General features: G+C 41.8%; 1 protein-coding gene across 1 annotated transcript in view; it reads right to left on the bottom strand.

Moving 5' to 3' along the window:
• CDKAL1 (CDKAL1 threonylcarbamoyladenosine tRNA methylthiotransferase) overlaps positions 1-21,064 on the bottom strand; it is a 1,106,309-nt gene that overhangs the window by 514,376 nt on the left and 570,869 nt on the right. The window contains exon 10 of the mRNA XM_077493830.1: positions 12,489-12,655. Coding sequence (XP_077349956.1) covers positions 12,489-12,655 — 167 coding nt within the window. The remainder of the gene's footprint in view (positions 1-12,488; positions 12,656-21,064) is intronic.

Here is a 21,064-nt window from a genome sequence, read left to right as displayed (position 1 = left end):
TTCATCCTCAAGGAGGAAATAATGCGCAAGGCCAGAAGCACTGAGAGACTTCTACATCAAGGCTCAGAAATCAAAATCTTTCAAGATCTATCTGCCATCACGCTCCAAAGGAGGAGAGAGCTGAAGCCTCTGCTGGATGTTTTGAGGGCCAGAGCGATCCCATACAGGTGGAAATTTCCGTTTTGCCTGGCGGCCACCGTCAACGGTCACACTCTCCATCTTAAAGTTCCTGAAGATCTGGAACACTTCTGTAGCTCCCTCCATATCCCACTGGTAGAAGTACCGGACTGGTATAGCGATTTCCGCATATCTCCTTTGCATAGGGCAGAATCAATGGATGGAATTGCCGAAGCAGGTAATTACAGCGTGAGCCGCCGCCGAAGACAAACTCGCCCGTCCTCCCCGCAGAGACCTGCGGGGCTGCCGAGAAATACGAGCCCAACAGCATCTCCAGTCCATAGGAGGCAAAGACGATCATAGAGCGGAACGGATCGATCCTTGTTCTCACCTCATCTTTCGCTGTAACCCAGTTAAGTGCCGTTTTCACACTCCAATCTTCTGCGCCATTTCTTCTTAAGAACACTTTGTCTTCCTGCCTGACTATCTATGATCTGCTATATTCCACCAATATCCCATATCTTGAAATAGTTGGCCAGCTGATTAGTCCGTGTACCACACTCTCCCCCCGATGTTCAAACACGGACTCTATTTGGCCAGTGAGCCCTGATGAACTATGTTCGTTCACCAACCTCACCGTACCACCTGTGATTGGACTTACTGGTCTGAACAATAACGTATATCATCTCAGCAATATCCCATTTAAAGCTGTTTATCATCACCCACTTGCTTGGGCTCTCCCACAGCGATTTAGTTACATTTCTCTGGTGTCTTTCTATTCTGTTTCACACGAACTACACCAATATCTTTCTGGACCTCGCTTCCGGCTTAATAGCCTATATGTTTTGTGATGCTCACTAAGATCCCCAGTGGGGGTTCCGAGTGGTTACCCTAGTATTAATGGTGGCTATTCTAACCCTTACTGAGAGCTGTTTCCACCGACTACTGACTCAGACCAGAACGTGCTTGCTGATATCTAGAACTGTTTAGCTGTTAGCCACATAGAACATGTTACTAACCTTCATTCTTTCTTTTTTTTTAGTTTCTCTGATAGCATACTGTTACGATCGCTGGTGATCCGCCTGATTCTGATGCCCCCCACACATTGAAAATGGACAGCCTTTGGCACAGTTCATTATTATTTCCACCGACCCTGCTCTAGATACTATTACTCGCCACCTTACGCACTTTGGCGCATTCCTACCCTATACAAACTAGCAATGGCTGATTTCCTTGATCAGATGTAACTGAACCAGGCGGACACCATCGATCAGTTTACGTATTAGGTTTCGCAATGTTTTCAATATGCTCAAGGGACGTCTTAGAGACACCTAACAACTGCTATCTATAGAATGCACTGTTGATTTGTCAGTATTTGTGCAATATTGATTGACGCCGCGACACCATGCCTGTTGCGACAGTTCTGTTCTATTGTTGAAGATTTACCTCTTTATAATCTTAAAGTTCAAAAAGTTAATTATGTTGAGTCGTTTTTACTGTTTAAGATCATTCTCTCCGTAAGCTTTATATCAGTCTGATTTCCCCTTACCTGTTTTTTTTTACTCTCATAACACAAGGATGATCCCAGGCGAATCATCCTTGCAACGCCCAGCTAACCCCCCCCTCTTCCCACACCCTATTCAGTAGAGCTCATAGCCTGTCATAACCTTCGCTCTTAGGATCTTACGGGACTCTAGACTCAACACCAAACAGAAACCCTCTCTCCCTTACTCGCCAATCACTCCCACACACAGGGATCTCGACAGAGATTCTCCTGACATGTATTGGGAACCAAAATCGGTGCAACTTAATTGTTGTTGCCGATCCCAATTGTTACCCCATTCCTCTCAGGGGTGTCCTCTCTATTATTGGAAGGATACTCCGCAGATAAGACTACAACCTACCCAACGTACTTCCCTCTCCTTTTTCTCTCCCTATCCCCTTGGACGTTTCACCCTCCTCCCCCCCTTCACCTCCCCTCCAGCCCCCCTACTTAACCACACGGCACTTCACCACCCACATTGCACATCCTAAACGCCACCGGTCAAGACAGCTCAACTCCTTATCTCTCCTGGGACACTAGATAACCACTCTAAATGGCATCCTCCAAGACTATGATTACACCCAGTAAACTAAAACTTATTTCTTTGAACGCGAAAGGTCTGAATCTCCCTGAAAAACGATCTAATATATTAAACAGTCTAAAGGGGATGCGCGCAGATATAATTTTCCTGCAGGAGACTCACTTTAACCACTTCCCGACCAGCGCACGACGATGTACGTCGACAGAATGGCACGGGCAGGCATATTGGCGTACAGGTACGTCCAATATTCAATGCCGCCCTGCCATCGCGCTGGTCGGGACCCCCGTGAGTCCGGTCGCGGGACCCGCGGACTCGATCGCCGCGGGCATCCCCGCGATCGTCTCACGGAGCGGCCGAATAGAGCAAATGCTGTGTAAACAACATTTGTCTATTCTGCCTAGCAACTAGTGACGCTGATCTCTGCTCCATGTGATTGGAGCAGAGATCAGTGTACACTAAATGAAAGCCCGACCCCCCCACAGTTAGTAACACTCCCCTAGGAACACTTAACCCCTACACTGCCACCCACTGGTTAACCCTTTCACTGCCAGTGTCATTTACACAGGAATCACTGCATTTATATAGCAGTGATTACTGTATAAATGACAATGGTCCCAAAAATGTGTCAAAAATGTCCGATGGGTCCCCCACAATGTCGCAGTCACAATAAAAATCGCTGATCGCCGCCATTACTAGCAAAAAAATAATAATAAAAAATTATTAATAAAAATGCTATAAAACTATCCCTATTTTGTAAACGCTATAACTTTTGCGCAAACCAATCAATAATTGCTTATTGCGATTTTTTTTACCAAAAATATGTAGAAGAATACGTATCGGCCTAAACTGAGGGAAAAAAATGTTTTTTTATATATTTTTGGGGGATATTTATTATAACAAAAAGTAAAAAATAATGCGTTTTTTTCAAAATTGTCGCTCTATTTTTGTTTATAGCGCAAAAAATAAAAACCGCAGGGGTGATCAAATACCACCAAAAGAAAGCTCTATTTGTGGGAAAAAAAGGACGTCAATTTTGTTTGGGAGCCACGTCGCACGACCACACAATTGTCAGTTAAAGCGACGCAGTGCCGAATCGCAAAAAAGTGGTCTGGTCTTTGACCAGCAAATTGGTCCGGTCTGAAAGTGGTTAAGTCGCAAGCCACACCAAAACTCTCAAACCATCACTACCCAACCTGTTATCACGCAACCTCACCAGACTCCAAAACAAAAGGGGTGTCAATCCTATTATCCAAAAATGTCTCCATTCAAATTGTTGATTCGCTGATTGATACCCAAGGTAGATTTATTTTCCTAAAAGGTACCTGGCAGGGTAAACCTATTACACTTGCTAATATTTATAGTCCGAATTCAGGTCAAGTTACCTTCTTCTGGGAAATAATCGCCCAACTTACCACATTTCAATCCGGTATGGTAATATTGGGCGGAGATTTCAATGTCCCATTGGAACCTCTCCTTGGCACCTCGACAGGCACTTCCCACCTGCCGTACAGAGCCATCCGACAGATAAGACTATCTTTACAATCTCTCATGCTACATGATACCTGGCGCACCTTAAACCCCACCGAGAAGGACTTGACTTTTTTCTCAAACCCCCATAACCGCTACTCTAGGCTCGATTACATCTTCATTACACAAACCGATCTTCCCCTCCTATCTGCAACCAAAATTGAATCCATGTGCTTGTCTGATCATCACCCAGTTTCTATCACACTGACGTTACCAGACATGCAAGAACGTACTCAGGTTTGGTCCATGGACTCCCAAATTTTGACGAACTCACTATATACTACTGAAGTACAACGTTGCCTAACAGAATACTTCACACTTAATGAGACCCCTGACACCACACATTACGCAATGGGCTGCCCATACATGTATAGTAAGAGGTAAATTGATCAACATATCAGCGAAAATTGCGAAAGACAAGAAAGCTTTTCTTTCCGAACTCTATATTAAACTTAAACAGTTGGAATCCACCCATAAACGTACACTAGCTTCTCGCACACTCGTAGAGCTGCAAGAAGTTCGTACCTCCATCCAGACGGAACTAAACAAACGGGTGAAAAAAAAGATATCTTCTGACCAAGAGACAGTTTTATGAATTTGGCAATAAGAGTGGTCGCCTACTGGCTAGGGCCTTGCAATCACATAAATCCAAACTGAATGTGCATTGTTTGCACTCCTCCACAGGAACTAAACTAACCTCTAATAAAGACATAGCGGCGGAATTCGAAAATTTTTATTCCAAACTATACAATTTACAAGGAACCACTAGATCGTCTAAATCCCACGAGACACGATCACGTTTGATACACCAATTTCTTGAGCAAAATTGCCCGAAATTGACCAACACAGACCTTATAGAGGGATTAGAGGGTCCTATTAATCAACTAGAGTGGGACGCGGCCCTTAAACAAACCAAAGTAGGAAAGTCCCCGGGACCAGATGGGCTCCCAACAGCATACTATAAGACGTTCTCAGATATTTTGAAAGTTCCATTCATGAAAGCATTTAACTCCCTGACTACCCATGAAAACATCACCCCTGAAATGTTAGAAGCTCATATTGTAGTGATACCTAAAGGAGAAAAGGACCCCACACAAACGGCCAACTACAGGCCAATCTCTTTGCTTAATGTGGACATCAAGATTTTCTCCAAAATTGTAGCCAATAGATTACTAACTATTATCCCCAATATCATCTCATTGGATCAAGTAGGTTTTGTTCCGGGCAGGGAAGCCCGGGACAACACCATCAAAGCCATCAATATCCATCATATAATTAAAACTTCCAAACAGAAGAGCTTCTTTTTATCCCTAGACGCGGAGAAGGCATTCGACAGGGTAGCTTGGGACTATATGCACGCTGTTCTACAACATATTGGTTTGGGTCCGAAGCTGATCAACTTTATTCTATCTCTTTATCGGAATCCATCTGCGAAAATTAGGGTCAACCGCACCCTGTCGAATGCCTTCTCCATCCGAAATGGGACCAGGCAGGGATGTCCCTTGTCCCCTATTTTATTTATTCTAACCCTTGAACCCCTGCTCAACAGTATTAAACAAAACCCCGACATCACAGGTGTACATACAGGATATAAGATCAGCAAATTATCCGCGTACGCTGACGATATATTACTGTTTCTTTCTGATCCACATACTACCCTCCCGATCCTTTTAGAAGAATCTTGTCGGTTTGCCCTGCTTTCTAACTTCAAAATCAATTTTGATAAAGTGTATGCTCTTAACATCTCCCTTAGCCCAACCGTTGTTGCCCAATGTAAAACAAACTTTCCTTTCCAGTGGAATGTGAACGATATCACATATTTAGGTATCAAACTACCAAGCGACTTAACTAATCTATATAATGCCAACTATCCGGCCATCCTTAAAAAGATTAATGACGATTTCAAAAATTGGAACAAACTGCCCGTCTCCTGGTTTGGTAGAGCTGCCATAATAAAAATGAATGTCCTACCTCGCATCTTATATATGTTCCAAGCCATACCAATACATCTCCCCCCAGCTTTCTTTCGGGCGTATAAATCCGCATGCATCAAATTCCTGTGGGGCTTGCACAGACCCAGAGTCAAATATACTCAACTTACCCTTCCTAAACATTTAGGTGGGATCGGTTTACCTGACGTATTTAACTATTATGCTGCTGCACACTTGACCAGAATTGCAGACTGGAACATTCACGCACAAAGGAAAGACTGGGTAAATTTAGAGTCCTCTCTCACCAAACTCCCCTTACGCTCTTTACCATGGATAAATCATCTACACTACAAGACAGACGTTGACTCACATCCACTCATTGCTCCTACGCTACACTGCTTCCGTACTCCCTGCGCGAAACACTCGATCTCTTCAGTCCCGGGACCGCTTACTCCTTTGAAGCTAAACCCAGACTTCCCTCCTGGAATGCATGAAAAATTTCTCCAGGAAAACTGGTCATATGATCAAATCCTGCTGCAACATTTCTACTCTAATAGGAAAGCATTAACAGCTGATCACTTAGCGACATCACACGGAAAGCCTCCCATATCACGCTGGACGTTCCAGCAAATCACGCACTATTTACATTCTGTCTCTAAAGTAAAAGACTGCTCCAGACAGCTGACACCTTTTGAATCTTTGTGCATGTCCTCTACGTCTCAATCTCATCTCATTTCTCAAACCCAATCCCTTCTCTTCCATAATCAAACACCCAAATCTCTTAAAGTATGTGAAACATGGGAGAGAGAACTAGGGATCACTTTGACACCGGAGGAATGGGAAAATACACTTCTCCACATACACAAAGGTTCCCTTAACGTTTGTACCCAAGAGAATGGATATAAACTTTTCACGCGTTGGTACAGAACACCAGAACTTTTGCATAAGTGGAGCCCAAGTACCCCTGAAACCTGCTGGCGATGCCAACTGGCAAAAGGCACATTGTTACACATCTGGTGGGATTGCCCCCAAATTCAACCCTTCTGGAATTCGGTTCACAAAGTAACACACAAGGTCACAACATATAATTTACCTTTTTCCCCAGCACAATTCCTATTGCACCATACCAATTTAGGCACCTCATCTTACCGAAAGTCCCTACTTATCCATCTAATTAACGCTGCAAAACTTTGTATTCCCAGACATTGGAAATCCCAAAATAGCCCGTCCATCAAAGATTGGACGTTGAAAGTTTAAGCAATAGCCGAAATGGAAGAACTCATAAACATCTCCAGAGATACCCCGCAAAAATTCACTCAGAAATGGGCTTGTTGGAAGGAATTTGAGACCACATCGGAATATAGGCTCATTTTCTCAAACCCTGACTGAATGCCGATATCAACCCCCTGTACTCCAACTGTGATAGAACCACGTGGGTGTTTAACTATATATTCCCACAATTAGCAGGAACTGGTTATAATTCATCTATAGAGTACTTTATTGAATTTTATTTGGTTAACCTTGGATGGCTCCAGATGTCCTTGTGTAGATCTTTCTCTAGATCCACACATTACACTCAGGCTTTTGTTGTCTTAGGAGAGTTATGACACAATACCCAAATGGTATTTATTGGTGACTGTTTAAACCCCTTCTCACACTCCACTCCCCCCTCCCTTTCCACCTTTCTCCCTGCCTCCCCCCCCCCCCCCTTTTTTTTTTTTTTTACCCTCTTTACCTTTCCTAAAATGTCCGTCCTTTCCTATTCCCCAACCCCCTCCCCTTTACGTATCTATCTTAGACATAAGGGTACCTCATAATATAAACTAACGATATGATTCATAAGTATATACAACAAGCTATTTAACAAATGAAGGACATGGCTCCTATGGAGATGTCCGTCAATCTATCCTGATCCGCATTGCATTTGCCCTGACTACCTTTAGGGGATCCTCGCATATCTCCGACTGTTAATGGTTGGCTACCTGCCCTTTATCCTATTCTCCACTGAGGTTTATTGTAACTGATGGAGGCGATTTCTATTTTAGTTTATTCCCCTCACATGTTTTTTACGGCCCATATGCTGGGCTTTGTTGGAGCTCCTCAACATGCGAACCCCACGATAGTGGTCCTCTCACGCCGACCTCACCTCTTGATCTTATGTGTCAATACTTGCTGAATTTATAGTTGTTCAAAATGTATTGTATGATACAAAATGCTCTTGCTGCGGACACTACAGTATTGCTATACATTAGATTGTGTCGTTGCTCCCTTTTGATTAATATTTGTTTTTTCTCTATTCTAAAATGTTTACAACATAGGTGACTCTGTATGCTTGTTAACCTGTTTCTTATTTCTTATTTACAATAAAATATTTTGGAAAAAAAAAAAAAAAAGATTTGTTGCCTGTAATCTTTGGAAAAAAAAAAAAACAATCTACATGGCACCGCTCAGCAGATTCTTTCAGTTTACACTGTCCATATGTCAGTAATTTAGACCTTGCGTCTCCCAGATTATATATATATATATATATAGATATAGATATTTTTTTTTTCCCCCCCAAGAACAGTAGATGACAACATGTATCGCTGACACAAAAGTAAAGAAATAAGGGACTTGCCAGACAGGGAAATGACAAAACTGACATCAAGACCTTTAACCACTTGGGTACCGCGCTATTGCCGAATGACGGCATTAGCGCGGACCTAGATTGCCGGGACTACGTCTATTGACGTCGTCCCGGTTACGAGCGGCCTGCGCGCCCCCTGAGGGGCGCGCGCGGCGCGCTCTGTGATCGGCGAGTCCGTGAGACTCGCCTGATCACCGATCCGTGTAAGGGGTCGGTCCCGACCCCTTATCACGTGATCAGCTGTCAGCCAATGACAGCTGATCATGTGATAAAACGGAGCCGGTAATCGGCTAGTATTCCTCCTCGCGCTGACAGCGCGAGGAGAAAAAAAAAAAGCCGATCGCCGGCGGCCGTGTTCGGGACATCAGTCCCGATCACGGCCAACAATTCAAGCGGACACCTGCCCCCTGCCAGTGCCCACCTGCCACCCGCAGTGCCATCCTGAAATAAAGTAAGTGCCCCCCTGTCAGTGCCACCCAGCAGTGCCCATAGTGCCCACAGTGCCACCCAGCAGTGCCCACAGTGCCACCCAGCAGTGCCCACAGTGCCACCCAGCAGTGCCCACAGTGCCACCCACAGTGCCACCCAAAATCTGCCTCAAAGGTGCTGCACCCCAGTGCCGCCCATCAGTGCCCAGCAGTGCCGCCCATCAGTGCCCAGCAGTGCCACCTATCAGAGCCACCTATCAGTGCCACCTATCAGTGCCCATCAGTCCCATCTATCTGTGGTACCTATCAGTGCCCATCCGTGCCACCCATCCGTGCCACTTATCCGTGCCACCCATCCGTGCCATCTTATCTGTGCCCATCTTTGCCCATCAGTGCCGCCTTATCTGTGCCCATCGGTGCCGCCTTATCTGTGCCTATTAGTGCCGCCTTAACTATGCCTATCAGTGCCCACCAGTGCAGCCTATCAGTGCCCACCAATGCAGCCCATCAGTGCCCACCAATGCAGCCCATCAGTGCCCACCAATGCAGCCCATCAGTGCCCACCAATGCAGCCATCAGTGCCCACCAATGCAGCCATCAGTGCCCACCAATGCAGCCATCAGTGCCGCCTAATCAGCGCACTTCAATGAAGGAGAAAAATGACCCGTTTGCAAAATTTTATAACAAACTATTAAAACATGATTTTTTATTTTTTATTTTTTGCATCTTTTTTTGTTTGTTTAGCAAAAAATAAAACTCCGAGCTGTAACTAAATACCACCAAAAGAAAGCTCTATTTGTGGGAAAAAAATGATAAAAATTTCATTTGGGTACAGTGTTGTATGCCCGCGCAATTGTCATTCAAAGTGCATCAGCGCTGAAAGCTGAAAATTGGTCTGGGACTGAGGGGGGTTTAAGTGCCCAGTAAGCAAGTGGTTAATATTGGTCAAATAGTGTCTCAGAGTGCAGAAATTTGGCAGTGTTTGCAGGAAGTTCTCGTTTGAAAGGTTTTTACTCTACAACCAGATATATCAGTCATACTGGCATGCAAGAATTAGGGGGGGGGGGGGGGGGGGGTAGACCATAAAAATGCATTCATCACTACAGTGCAAACATTTATTTTCAAAATAGTTAAACAAGATTTACAAATTATTGGCTATAGAAAATGTTGAGCATGTCAAAACCTGGACATACATAGATCAAAATTTGGCCAACCGGACACATTTGTGATCTATGTACAGGCACCCTGGATGTACAGAGACCAATCCACTGATGGACTTCTGCACAACCAGCCTTTTTTTTTCCCCAACCGATCAGTACCACCACCGCTGATCATTGTATTCTGACGGAGAAGCTTCTACATAGTCAGAACACAATAGCACAGCAGGAGTGATTTGCCCTTGCACCTTGACTGTGTGGATGGGGGAATTAGATCTTTTTTTTTTTTTTTTTTTTTTTTTTTTTTAACAAAATAAATATGTATGGGTTGCCAAACCAAAAAGGGAAACAAGATAAACTGTGAAAACACTTCTCTATAATGACCAGCAACATGTTTTTTTTTTTTCACTTTAAGATCTTATTTCTATCATGCGTTTTATGCAGCTACTTACAGGTGACTGGACACAGGCAAAAAAAAAAAAAAAGATGATGGGACATCCCCTATATACCCCCTCCTACCTCCCAAGCAATAGGGAGATCATATAAAAAGGAGGAACGGACCTGTATCCCCATACCATACTCTAAAATAGATTTTACTGGTAAGTCAAAAATCCTATTTTATTAGTCGCATAGTACAGAACACAGGATCTTTAGTCTTTTACATTTATGTATTGATTCTTTATTTATTTATTTTTATTTTTTCACTTATTAATTTTTGGATAGCATCACTGAGACTTTTTTTTGCTGTTATATATAATTTTCTTATATCAATTTGTATATCAATTTGTTTTGGACACTGAAACACATTGGATATTTATTCATTTATATATTTACATTTTTTCACCATAACACTTTGTTTTTTTCTGTTGATATTTCTCTTGCTGTTACAGTTTTTTACATGCATTTTTTGTATTTTCGAGATGATCTTTTTTGGGATCACTTACTATGTTTAGTCTACTATATATTGCTTGCATAGATTTTTATTTTTTGGCATATGCACTTGCACTTTTTATATATTTATAATTTTAAGCACATTGCATTTATACTAAGTACTGTTTTTATTTATTATTTATTTACATACACTACTCATTTGCACATTTTAATGTAGTCAGGACACATGTACACTGTTTGTTGCCTGTCTAGTACACCCACTTTATATGAGAACAGCGCCATTTTTCCCTTTTTCAGAGTACACTTTTTTGATTGGCTTCACTTTGGTGTAGTTTTTTCACGGGAGGCTGCGGTTCATTATCCTAAGCGTGGAGATTTTTGATTACATAGTAGTGCTTTATGCCTGAAAAATAGCATCAGAAAAGACCTGAGCATCCACCTTGTAAAACTTAAATGTTTGAACAGATGACAAGGCACTAACTCATTTGGTATAGTGCACCTTAAAAAGGAAGGGAGGAACCCATCTTTCAGAATATAGGGTCAAATGATAATTAGTTCAATCCATCTGGCAATGGCTTACAGAGAAGGTGGGAGCTCCTATGAGAACTCCCTGGAAGAATAAAAAAGGTCTCTGATTAAGGGTGCAGTCACAAGACAACAGCACACACCACATCAAAACAATGTAGATACATTGTACTGGCATTTGGGAGAGAATATCCAGACAATCAAGCAGGGCCCATTGATAGTGTGCCAGGGATCTGAGTATGCCCAAGTACAACGCTCAACTGATCCCCTAGCACAAAAACTTCACACCTAGCTAATAGCAATGAATGTCCCTCTGCAGTATTTAAAGCAGAACTTCACCCTAAAAGGGCACCTTCTCCAATTTCCGATGATCGGAAATGATCCATCAAAAAATTTCCTTTGGGCTGTGGAACCAATTACAAAGGGTAGCTTGGCGCTGGACCCCTGGGCAGGCGCGTATCCTTTTAGGAAAAATCAGCAGCTACAGTATTTGTAGCAGGTAACATTTTTTTTTTTTTTTATAACGGCTTTAAATAAGATCATTATTGGACAGAAATGTCAAGAAACAATGGACTGTGCGCTCAAGAGACCTAACTGAAGGAAAACTCAGAAAATCCCAAGGTTAATAGAATGCCATATGCATAAGCCCTAACCAGACCTGGAAAATACCATAGTACTTACCAGCTAAAACTGTATAGTACAAGATAAGAATACTGTACACACATTGCAGACACAAATCTTTAAAAATTACTCTCTTTCTGCTTCTAGTATACAGTATCATTTTTAATACTCGCTATTCCCAATACAGTGTACTGTAATGTACTTTACTTAGTCAGTTATTCGTAAAAACCAAGATGACATTTTTTTTTTTTATAAAAAATAAATAAATAAAAAGTGTTAACAACACTAACACTTCACACTAAGGGTGAAAATGTCTAAAAGCTAATGGCCTTAAACTTTGATAAAAGTTTATTTATTTATTTTTTGGCAGATTTTAGCACTCCACTGCAGCTTCTCTCTCATAAGTGAAAGACAATGGTATAGAGCGCTAACTGCTGTGCATGTAAACGGCTTAACCACATGTGAGCATGTATGAATTTAAATCAGCATCTTAGGATATATTAGGACTGTTTGATTTTTGTCACCAGTATTCATTTTACTAACATTCATGAAAGAAGTACATCTCTACCGCATGTCCTTACCTCAAGATGTTCTAAAATATAGGGGGGGTTGGTCATGCCAAGCCTCAGCATCGCACCCTCAGGAATAACTTCAACCAGTTTCCATAGGAGAGTTGGGAGGTCGGTGCCAATGTCTCTACCATAGGCTCCTGTGTCCTCACTGGTCAGCCAAATCTCACAAACACCCTCTGTGAACAGAAGAAGATAAATCATTTTTTTTTCTTTTTTTTTTTTAACATTTAAATTTATCATACAGCTGTTCCCTTTTAATTCTGGGTTTCCACAAGGCTATTATGCAGCCACTCTGGACTTTGCATTGTAATGAAGGGGGCTAAAAGAAGGCATATCCCCTGGGCAGCAGTGGGTTATTACGTTCATTTTATGATCTCTATAGTGCTGGAACAATACAGTAAATGATTACTGTGTTCCAGGTGGAGATTTACATTTACAACTCAGGAACAGCATATGGCATTTAAAAAAGCCTATCCAACTGCACACACTGAATTTGCTGGTCATTATGTAATACAAATGAGAGACCTAACAGCAGTCTCAAAGTGTATTTGAAACAGCAGAATGCAATGTGTACAAACATACAAGCAAATGTTTACAAACACAGTATTTTAAAAAAAATAGAGTGTGATGCAGTTATACATTAAAAATAATATGCCTCAACAAGTAATGGCAGGTAGAGTTAACAGTTTACCAAAGGGATGAGTTTCTTAACAAAAAAAAGGCTACCATTTTGCTAAAGTAATGTACAGTGTTTTGTTTCAAGATAACAGTTCCTAGAAAAGTACTTCTAGGGAAGCTTCTTTTAAAGGAGATGTATGGACAAACAAGAAAAAAAAAAAAAAACAACACCCTCCGGTTGCTGCATCAATCTGATGTCCCTTGCCGGCTCTAAGCCCAAGAACATAGCATTCACATGACTGCTTATTTCTTGGTTAGCTTTGAGCAGAGAATGGTCACTGTCAGTTACTGGTTCTCTGCTGTGCCCCCCAGTGCTCACTAAGCAAGAGAGGAAGTGGGAGCGCCAGGCTCAGGCTTAGCGAGATTACAGTAACAGAAATTATCTGAAATACTCGAGGTGTCAGTCTATTAAGCAGTGATAAATTATTACTGCTCAGTACACAGACGGCCAACCGCATGTGATTAAAATAAATAGTCCCCCAACATAATATATACATACACACACACACATAAATATGACAGGGGTACATGGTTACTGTATTGGGGGGTCTGATCGAGGAAGAAGGAAGTCAATAAACTTCCTTCTTCCCTCAGGATTCTCTCTTCACTCCCTGATTTTCCACCTCTGAGCTTGTGAATCGGGGAGGGTGAATTCTGACACAGATTGCCAGTGAAGTGCTGAGATCGCACCTTCATAAACTGGCCATTTCTGTGCCGGACAATGACAGCTTCTCTGGGTGTGGAGTTAATCGGTGAAGAACATGTTCTCCACAGATGATCTCAGTTTCATAAACCGGTTATGAGCGGAGATCAGTAGGTATCCTTGGGTTCACTGCTGTTCAGTTTCATAAACGGACACCTATACATTGTACACTCATACCTCCACCATGCTCTCGGTATGCATTGTATCCTCTCAAACTGACAGACATCAATGATAAATGTAATAATTTCTAAATGGATAAACTATCATAACTGAAAATATGTGTACAACTTTGAACTGAACTGGATAAGGTTTCACCTGTTACCAAAAATAGAAACCATCCTGAAATGCACCCTGTTTTTAGAAATTCTACAGTGAAAAAGAAAACCTCTCCATAAGACTGAAAAGTATTTGAATGAGTTTCTGGTGTGAAAACACTGCAAAAGCAACTAAAACACAATTCTGTTTCTAAACTTTCCATATAAATGCTCAGTAGCAACACAATTGATAAAGGCCTTTAGAAGATTGATGGAATATCCATACCTGTCTAGCCTTGTTTACGAACACAATGTCTGTAACCAGCACAGAATACCCTTTGCTGTTGTAGATAGCTGTGTTAAATAGACATCAGCATGCTGGTGTTTGACTTTGCAAATGGAAAGTAGCCCTAAACTTTTTCTCTCTTCACCATTAAGAGATCTTAGGTCTCTCATTGAAAGTATTCAGTACTAGGACATGACAATTTTGAAGTTCATCTAACATTTCAAAACAAGCATAAATATATATGCAAATGTTTCTTATGCTAGGCATACATCAGGTTGTTGCGCTAAAATATCAAGGGAAATCATACAAGTGTACATGTGCATGTGTGCATATGATTATAGTAGAGACATCAGATTGAGTTTCTTCAGGGTACTGGTACTGAGGTCACCAATTGTATTTATAATAAAAATAAGGAAAACAATTTAATATTGTGTATACAGTACAAATAGGAAAAAAAAAATAATTGCAAGCATACTACCGTTCTTGGCTGGATCAGAAAAGATGCAAAAAAAATGCAATTTATTATCTGAAGCTCTGATTAACCTTAACAGTGCAGCAATTAGCAACCCCAATTGATCATCCATAGCTCCAAACTATCCACCATTTAGAAATAATGTCCCCCTTTTAAGACCAGATCCTTCTGTTCCTGTGCAGCATAAGTTGTCCCTTTGTTTGGTCTGATGTGTACATCTTTATACAACATTTACTACCAAAATTTTTAAGCTGCGCTAAAGTTTTTTATCAACCTCTATAGTACTGCATTTGTTATTTTTTCAAAAGCTTATATAAAAGGAAAAGAGGTCAAATAAGCACTTGTGTGATTTAATTATTTTCATGTCAGTGAATCAGGGCCAGAGCAGAAACGTGTCATTTGCCTACATACTGTGCACTACACAGTATACCTGTGTGCTAAAAAGTGTCCTTGCTATTGAAACTTCAGTGTGTTATAGCGTAGGGGAGGGACCTGCAGCAAGAAGGACTGCCGTTGAAAGCTCTGATTTATTAAACACTTCCAGTTTCTTTAAAGAGGAAGTAAACCCCTTCAAACCACTTTGACCTACAGGTAAGCCTAGATTAAGGCTTACCTGTAGGTCCAAGCAATATCTCCTAAACCTATATGGTTTAGGAGATATTTGCCCGAAAATGGGCACCGCTGTCTACGGCGCATGCGCCGTAGACAGCGGCGCGCAGGCGCACTAAATGCGGCAAGTCCAAGAATGGATTTGCCTAATTTGTCGACTCCCGTGCGCATGCGCGGGAGTGACGTCATCGCGGCTTCGCCGAATGGCAGCGGCGGAGCTGCGAGACGCGACTCCCGTGCGCATGCGCGGGAGTGACGTCATCGCGGCTTCGCCGCTGTCATTGGTCGGAGCCGCGAGACGCCACCAGCAAGATGGATGCGGCGGACTACAGGGATCAGCGGCGACTTCGCTGGCTCCTGTGTCAGGTAAGTGACACATAATGAGCTACTATGCGATGCATAGTAGTCCATTATGCTTTACATTTGCAGGGAAAAAAAGAGGAAGTAAACCCATCAGGGTTTACTTCCTCTTTAACACCTCACTATATTTGGCCAATACAATAACAAGATCTTTAATATAAACCTGTTACAGTTCTAGATATTTCTAATTTAGCATATGATGAAAGCCACATGCAAAAATGAATGGAAGATCCAAAGACAGACAGATAAAATATTAAGTATTTTTAAAAAAAGAGTTTGGGCTTGAAACTTACTTATTGTTCTGTTAACCTCTTCCATCGGCCATACACATATATATGGCCCCTCAGAAGGTGGGCTTTGATGCCAAGAGGCTGCATACATGTGGCCCACTGTGTGTGCACTCCCTGCGCACACTTGGCACAATAACTGGCAGGTACAGGAAAGCTCCCGATGCATACTTGCTATCTGGAGCCTTCCGATCATGTGACCGTTGTGACAGTCAATCACAGTGTCACATGATTGGAATGTTCCCCACCATCTTTCAACATTGAGGACCTCTTAAAGGCCCGGAAGGTGACAGGAATTTGGTTAATGCGATGGGCACTCTTACTGACCAAAGAAAGGCTCAGGAGGCAAAAGGGAAGCCTTAAAGTGTTTTCCAACAAATTTGAGAAAACCACATCATGTGTTTGTTAAGTGTTCACATTTACACAACATGCATACACATTTTAATATTGTTTACCTAGTAAATCTGTCCCAAGTCAGTCTACAATTACATACAATGCAAAAAGCCTAGCCCCTAAAGCTTTAACTCTTTGTTGGGACAGACCGTGTTCAGATCTAGTTAGAACTGATAATCAAGGTTGGCTTGCACAATGAGACAGAATTATTATGGAAAACATAGCTGTCCACCACCACGCAACCCCCCTCCAAAAAGAAATATGTAGTATTTTTTTTCTTGTCAAAGGATCCAGAATAGAGCATTACAAATAGGTAAGCTGCAAAATATACAATCATTTTTTTTATTTTATTTATTATGCTATGTGAATAGGGACATGTAAAAAAGGAAGTAGGTGTTATCTAAATATGGCTGCAAAAGTGGAGATACACTTTTAGCGGTCTTTATCTGTTGCTCTACTGATCTGTTTTATTTTTTGGGTTTTTTTTTGTTTTTTTAAGTGGTTATTTAAGGCTTACTTTACTGCTATAACTAGAAAGAAAATGTGCATTTAATCTGTAAAGAGAGATTTATATTCTTGATGCTTAATTTAGCTGCAAAAACTTAAGACCTGTGAATATCAAAGCTCTGTACATGAAAATAATTTGCAGTGGAAAGGTCTGTGACCACGGTCATCAAGCCACTTTTAATTAAAAGCATGCAGCCACTGTAGTCCTATTATATTTACAGACCATTCTGCAGACTGGTAAAAAAAAACAAAAAAAAACAAAACAATCAAGTATTGAAAAGTGGTGGGGGTGTTTTTAGAGAAAAGAGGTAAAAAAAAAAAAAACAGTATTCCAGCAGTATAACATGCCATTTTACCACCCTATATGTGAACCTACACAGAGTACTATGCAACACAAAGCTTCTCTTCTGGTTACAAATAACCCAGTAGAATATACACAACTACACTGTCTCCTGTTTATCTAAAATTCAGTTCCCCTTGATGCAGTTTTATTTTCTTTTTCCTAATCTATCACTATTCAAAGAAAAAGGGAAGGGGGGGGGGAATGATACAATTTAGAGCTACACATGTTTACGCTCCTGTAAATGGTACTGTAATTGTCTCACTTGCAGGATGGCACTCACTTCAATCGAACATCTCTCTCTCTCTATCATCAAGATCATTTTGGTGCTAACACTCCATTAGAGGGGCCTGTGCTGTAGTGATACTGTATATGTTTTATAATGAAAAAAGGACACACTTTGGCTATTCATTTATATGTAGGTGATGGCAATTTTTCCTAGCCTATCAATTATATGAAAAAAATAAGCGTTTTAAAACTTATGTACAAAATCCCATAGACAAATTAATCATTTGAAGAGTTTACTGGGCATTCATATGTCTTCCTAAAAGAAGAAACAATGTAGAATCTTTATGATCTTTTTCAGTGGTACGTGTCGAAGCAACATCTATATGAATGTCAGGACTCAAGGTTTTAGAGCAGATCATTCCCAAAAGCATCACACACCCTCTGCCAGTTTGTTGTATTCCCATAGTGCATCCTGGTGCCATCTCTTCACCACATAAGTGACCCACACACACCCAGCAATCTGCACGATGCAAAAGAAAATGTGATTCATCAGCCCACGTTTCAGTTCTGATGGCTGAAATGGCTGGCTATGTAGTATCCCTGCTGGAGTATCGAGGGTTCTGAAGGCTAGTACCAGCTGGAACAGAAACCAGGGCGCCCGCAGGCTGTCGGGGTAGGGGAGTAATTCCCCCAGAAAAAATAGGATGAGCCCAGTTCCTCCCAATTTGAATAGATCTACCTTGTCTGGCCATGGGCTGGGAAGGTAGTCTACAATGTCTGTGCCCCTTTGTACACACGATCGGATTGTCCGGCAGACAATCTGCCCGTGTGTGGGCTCCGGTGGACTTTTTGTCCCCAAAAGTCCGGCAGACTTGGAAAGAAATTTTGTCCCCAAAAGTCCGACGGACAATCTGCCCATCTGTGTTCTTGTCTGCCAGACTTTTCAAATGAACGGACTTGCCCACACACGGAGTAAAGTCCGTTCATTTTGAACACGGCTCCAGGTAGACAAAGCAAAGGAAGTGAATGTCGCCGCCTCCATCGGCGAGATTGACACCTCGCTAGCCCCATCACCTGGTATGGATTGAAAGGGGAAGCCCTACGCCGAAAAAATGGCGTGGGGGTCCCCCAAAGTCCATAGCAGACTGGCCAGTCAGGAAAGGGGGTGGGGGCATGCGAGCCCCCCCCCCCCTGAGCCGTACCAGGCCGCATGCCCTCAACATGGGGGGAGCTTTGGGGAAGGGGGGGGCCCTGCGGCCCCCCACCCCAAAGCAGCTTGTCCCCATCTTAATGAGGACAAGGGCCTCTTCCCGACAAACCCTGGCCGTTGGTTGTCGGGGTCTGCGGGCGGGGGACTTATCAGAATCCAGGAGCCCCCAGATCCCGCCCCCCCACCCTATGTGAATGAGTATGGGGTTCATGGTACCCCTACCCATTCACCTGGGGAAAAATGTGTACACAAAAAAACACAACATGGGTTTTTAAAATACTTTATTAGACAGCTCTGGGGGGGTCTTTTGTTCCATCTTCAGGGGTCTTCTTGCCGGACTCCTCCGCTATCTTCAGCTAGCTCTTTTACTAGCGGAGGAGCCCGGCTTTCTCCATCGCCGCCGCCGTCCAGGGGTCTTCTTTCGCTCTTCGGTTCTTCTTGCCGTGCCTCCACTTTCTTCTTCCAGCTCTTTAACCACCTCAGTACAGTGCAGTTACACCCCCTTCCTGACCAGACCAATTTTCAGCTTTCAGCGCTCTCACACTTTGAATGACAATTACTCAGTCATCCAACACAGTATCCATATGAAACTTGCGTCATTTTTTCCACACAAATAGAGCTTTCTTTTAGTGGTATTTAATCACTAGTGGGTTTTTTATTTTTTGTGCTATAAATAAAATAAAACTTAAATTTTGTGAAAAAAATGCCTTTTTCTTCGTTTCTGTCATAAATTTTTGCTAATTAGTAATTTTTCTTCATAAATTTTGGCCAAAATTTATACTGCTACATATCTTTGGTAAAATAACCCACATTAGTATATATTATTTGGTCTTTGTGAAAGTTATAGAGTCTACAATCTATGGTGCCAATCACTAAAAATTCATCACTTCTGATCAGGCCTTCAGTACATCAGGTGTATCTCATTTCTTGAGACTCTAACTAGTCAGGAAAGTACAAATACCCCCCAAATGACCCCTTTTTACAAAGTAGACATCCCAAGGTATTAAGTAAGTAGCATGGTGAGTTTTTTTAAGTTGTCATTTTTTCCCACAATTCTTTGCAAAATGAAGATTTTTTATTTTTTTTTACTAAATTGTCATATTATCAGGTTATTTCTCACACACAGCATATGTATACAACAAATTACCCCCCAAAATACATTCTGCTACTCTTCCCGAGTACGGCGATACCACATGTGTGAGACTTTTACACAGCCTGGCCACATACAGAGCACCAACATCGATGTAGTACCTTCAGACGTTCTACGAGCAAAAATGACGCATCTCGTTTCTCAACCACCTATTACACTTTTGAAGGCCCTGGAGTACCAGGACAATGGAATTTCCCATAAAATCACCCCATTTTGGAAAGCTAACACCCCAACGTATAATCTGTGAGGCATAATGAGTCTTTTGAATGGTTAATTTTTTTCCAGAAGTTTTTGGAATATGTGGAAAAAAATTAAAACACATTTTTTTTTTTTACACAAAATTGTCAATTTATAAGATATTTCTAACACATAACATGTATATAGCAAAAATTACACCCCAAAATACATTCTGCTACTCTTCCCGAGTACGGCGATACCACGTGTGTGAGACTTTTACACAGCCTGGCCACATACAGAGCACTAACATTGATGTAGTACCTTCAGACGTTCTATGAGCAAAAATTACGCATCTCATTTCTCAACCACCTATTACACTTTTGAAGGCCCTGGAGTACCAGCACAATGGAATTTCCCATAAAATTACCCCATTTTGGAAAGCAAACACCCCAACGTATAATCTGTGAGGCATAATGAGTCTTTTGAACGGTTCATTTTTTTCCAGAAGTTTTTGGAATATGTGGAAAAAAATTAAAACGCATTTTTTTTTTACACAAAATTGTCAATTTATAAGATATTTCTAACACATAACATGTATATAGCAAAAATTACACCCCAAAATACATTCTGCTACTCCTCCCGAGTATGGCGATACCACATGTGTAGGACTTTTACACAGCCTGGCCACATAGAGAGGCCGAACATTGAAGTAGTACGTTCAGGCCTTCTAGGAGCATAAATGACACATCTTATTTCATTCCTACCCATCACACTTTTGAAGGTCCTGGACCACCAGGACAGTGAAATTACCGACAAAATGACCCCATTTTGGAAAGTAAACACCCCAACGTATATTCTATGAGACATGGGCTGCAAATAGGTACTCGGGTACTCTGATGGGCTGGAGATAGGTACTCGGGTACTCAGATGG

Source organism: Lithobates pipiens, unplaced genomic scaffold (genome assembly GCF_037356315.1).
Source record: "Lithobates pipiens isolate NorthernLeopardFrog02 unplaced genomic scaffold, aLitPip1_a1.2 Scaffold_19, whole genome shotgun sequence".
NCBI lineage: Eukaryota > Metazoa > Chordata > Amphibia > Anura > Ranidae > Lithobates > Lithobates pipiens.
Note: the sequence above shows the minus strand (reverse complement) of the source record. Positions and strands in the feature narration are given on the sequence as shown.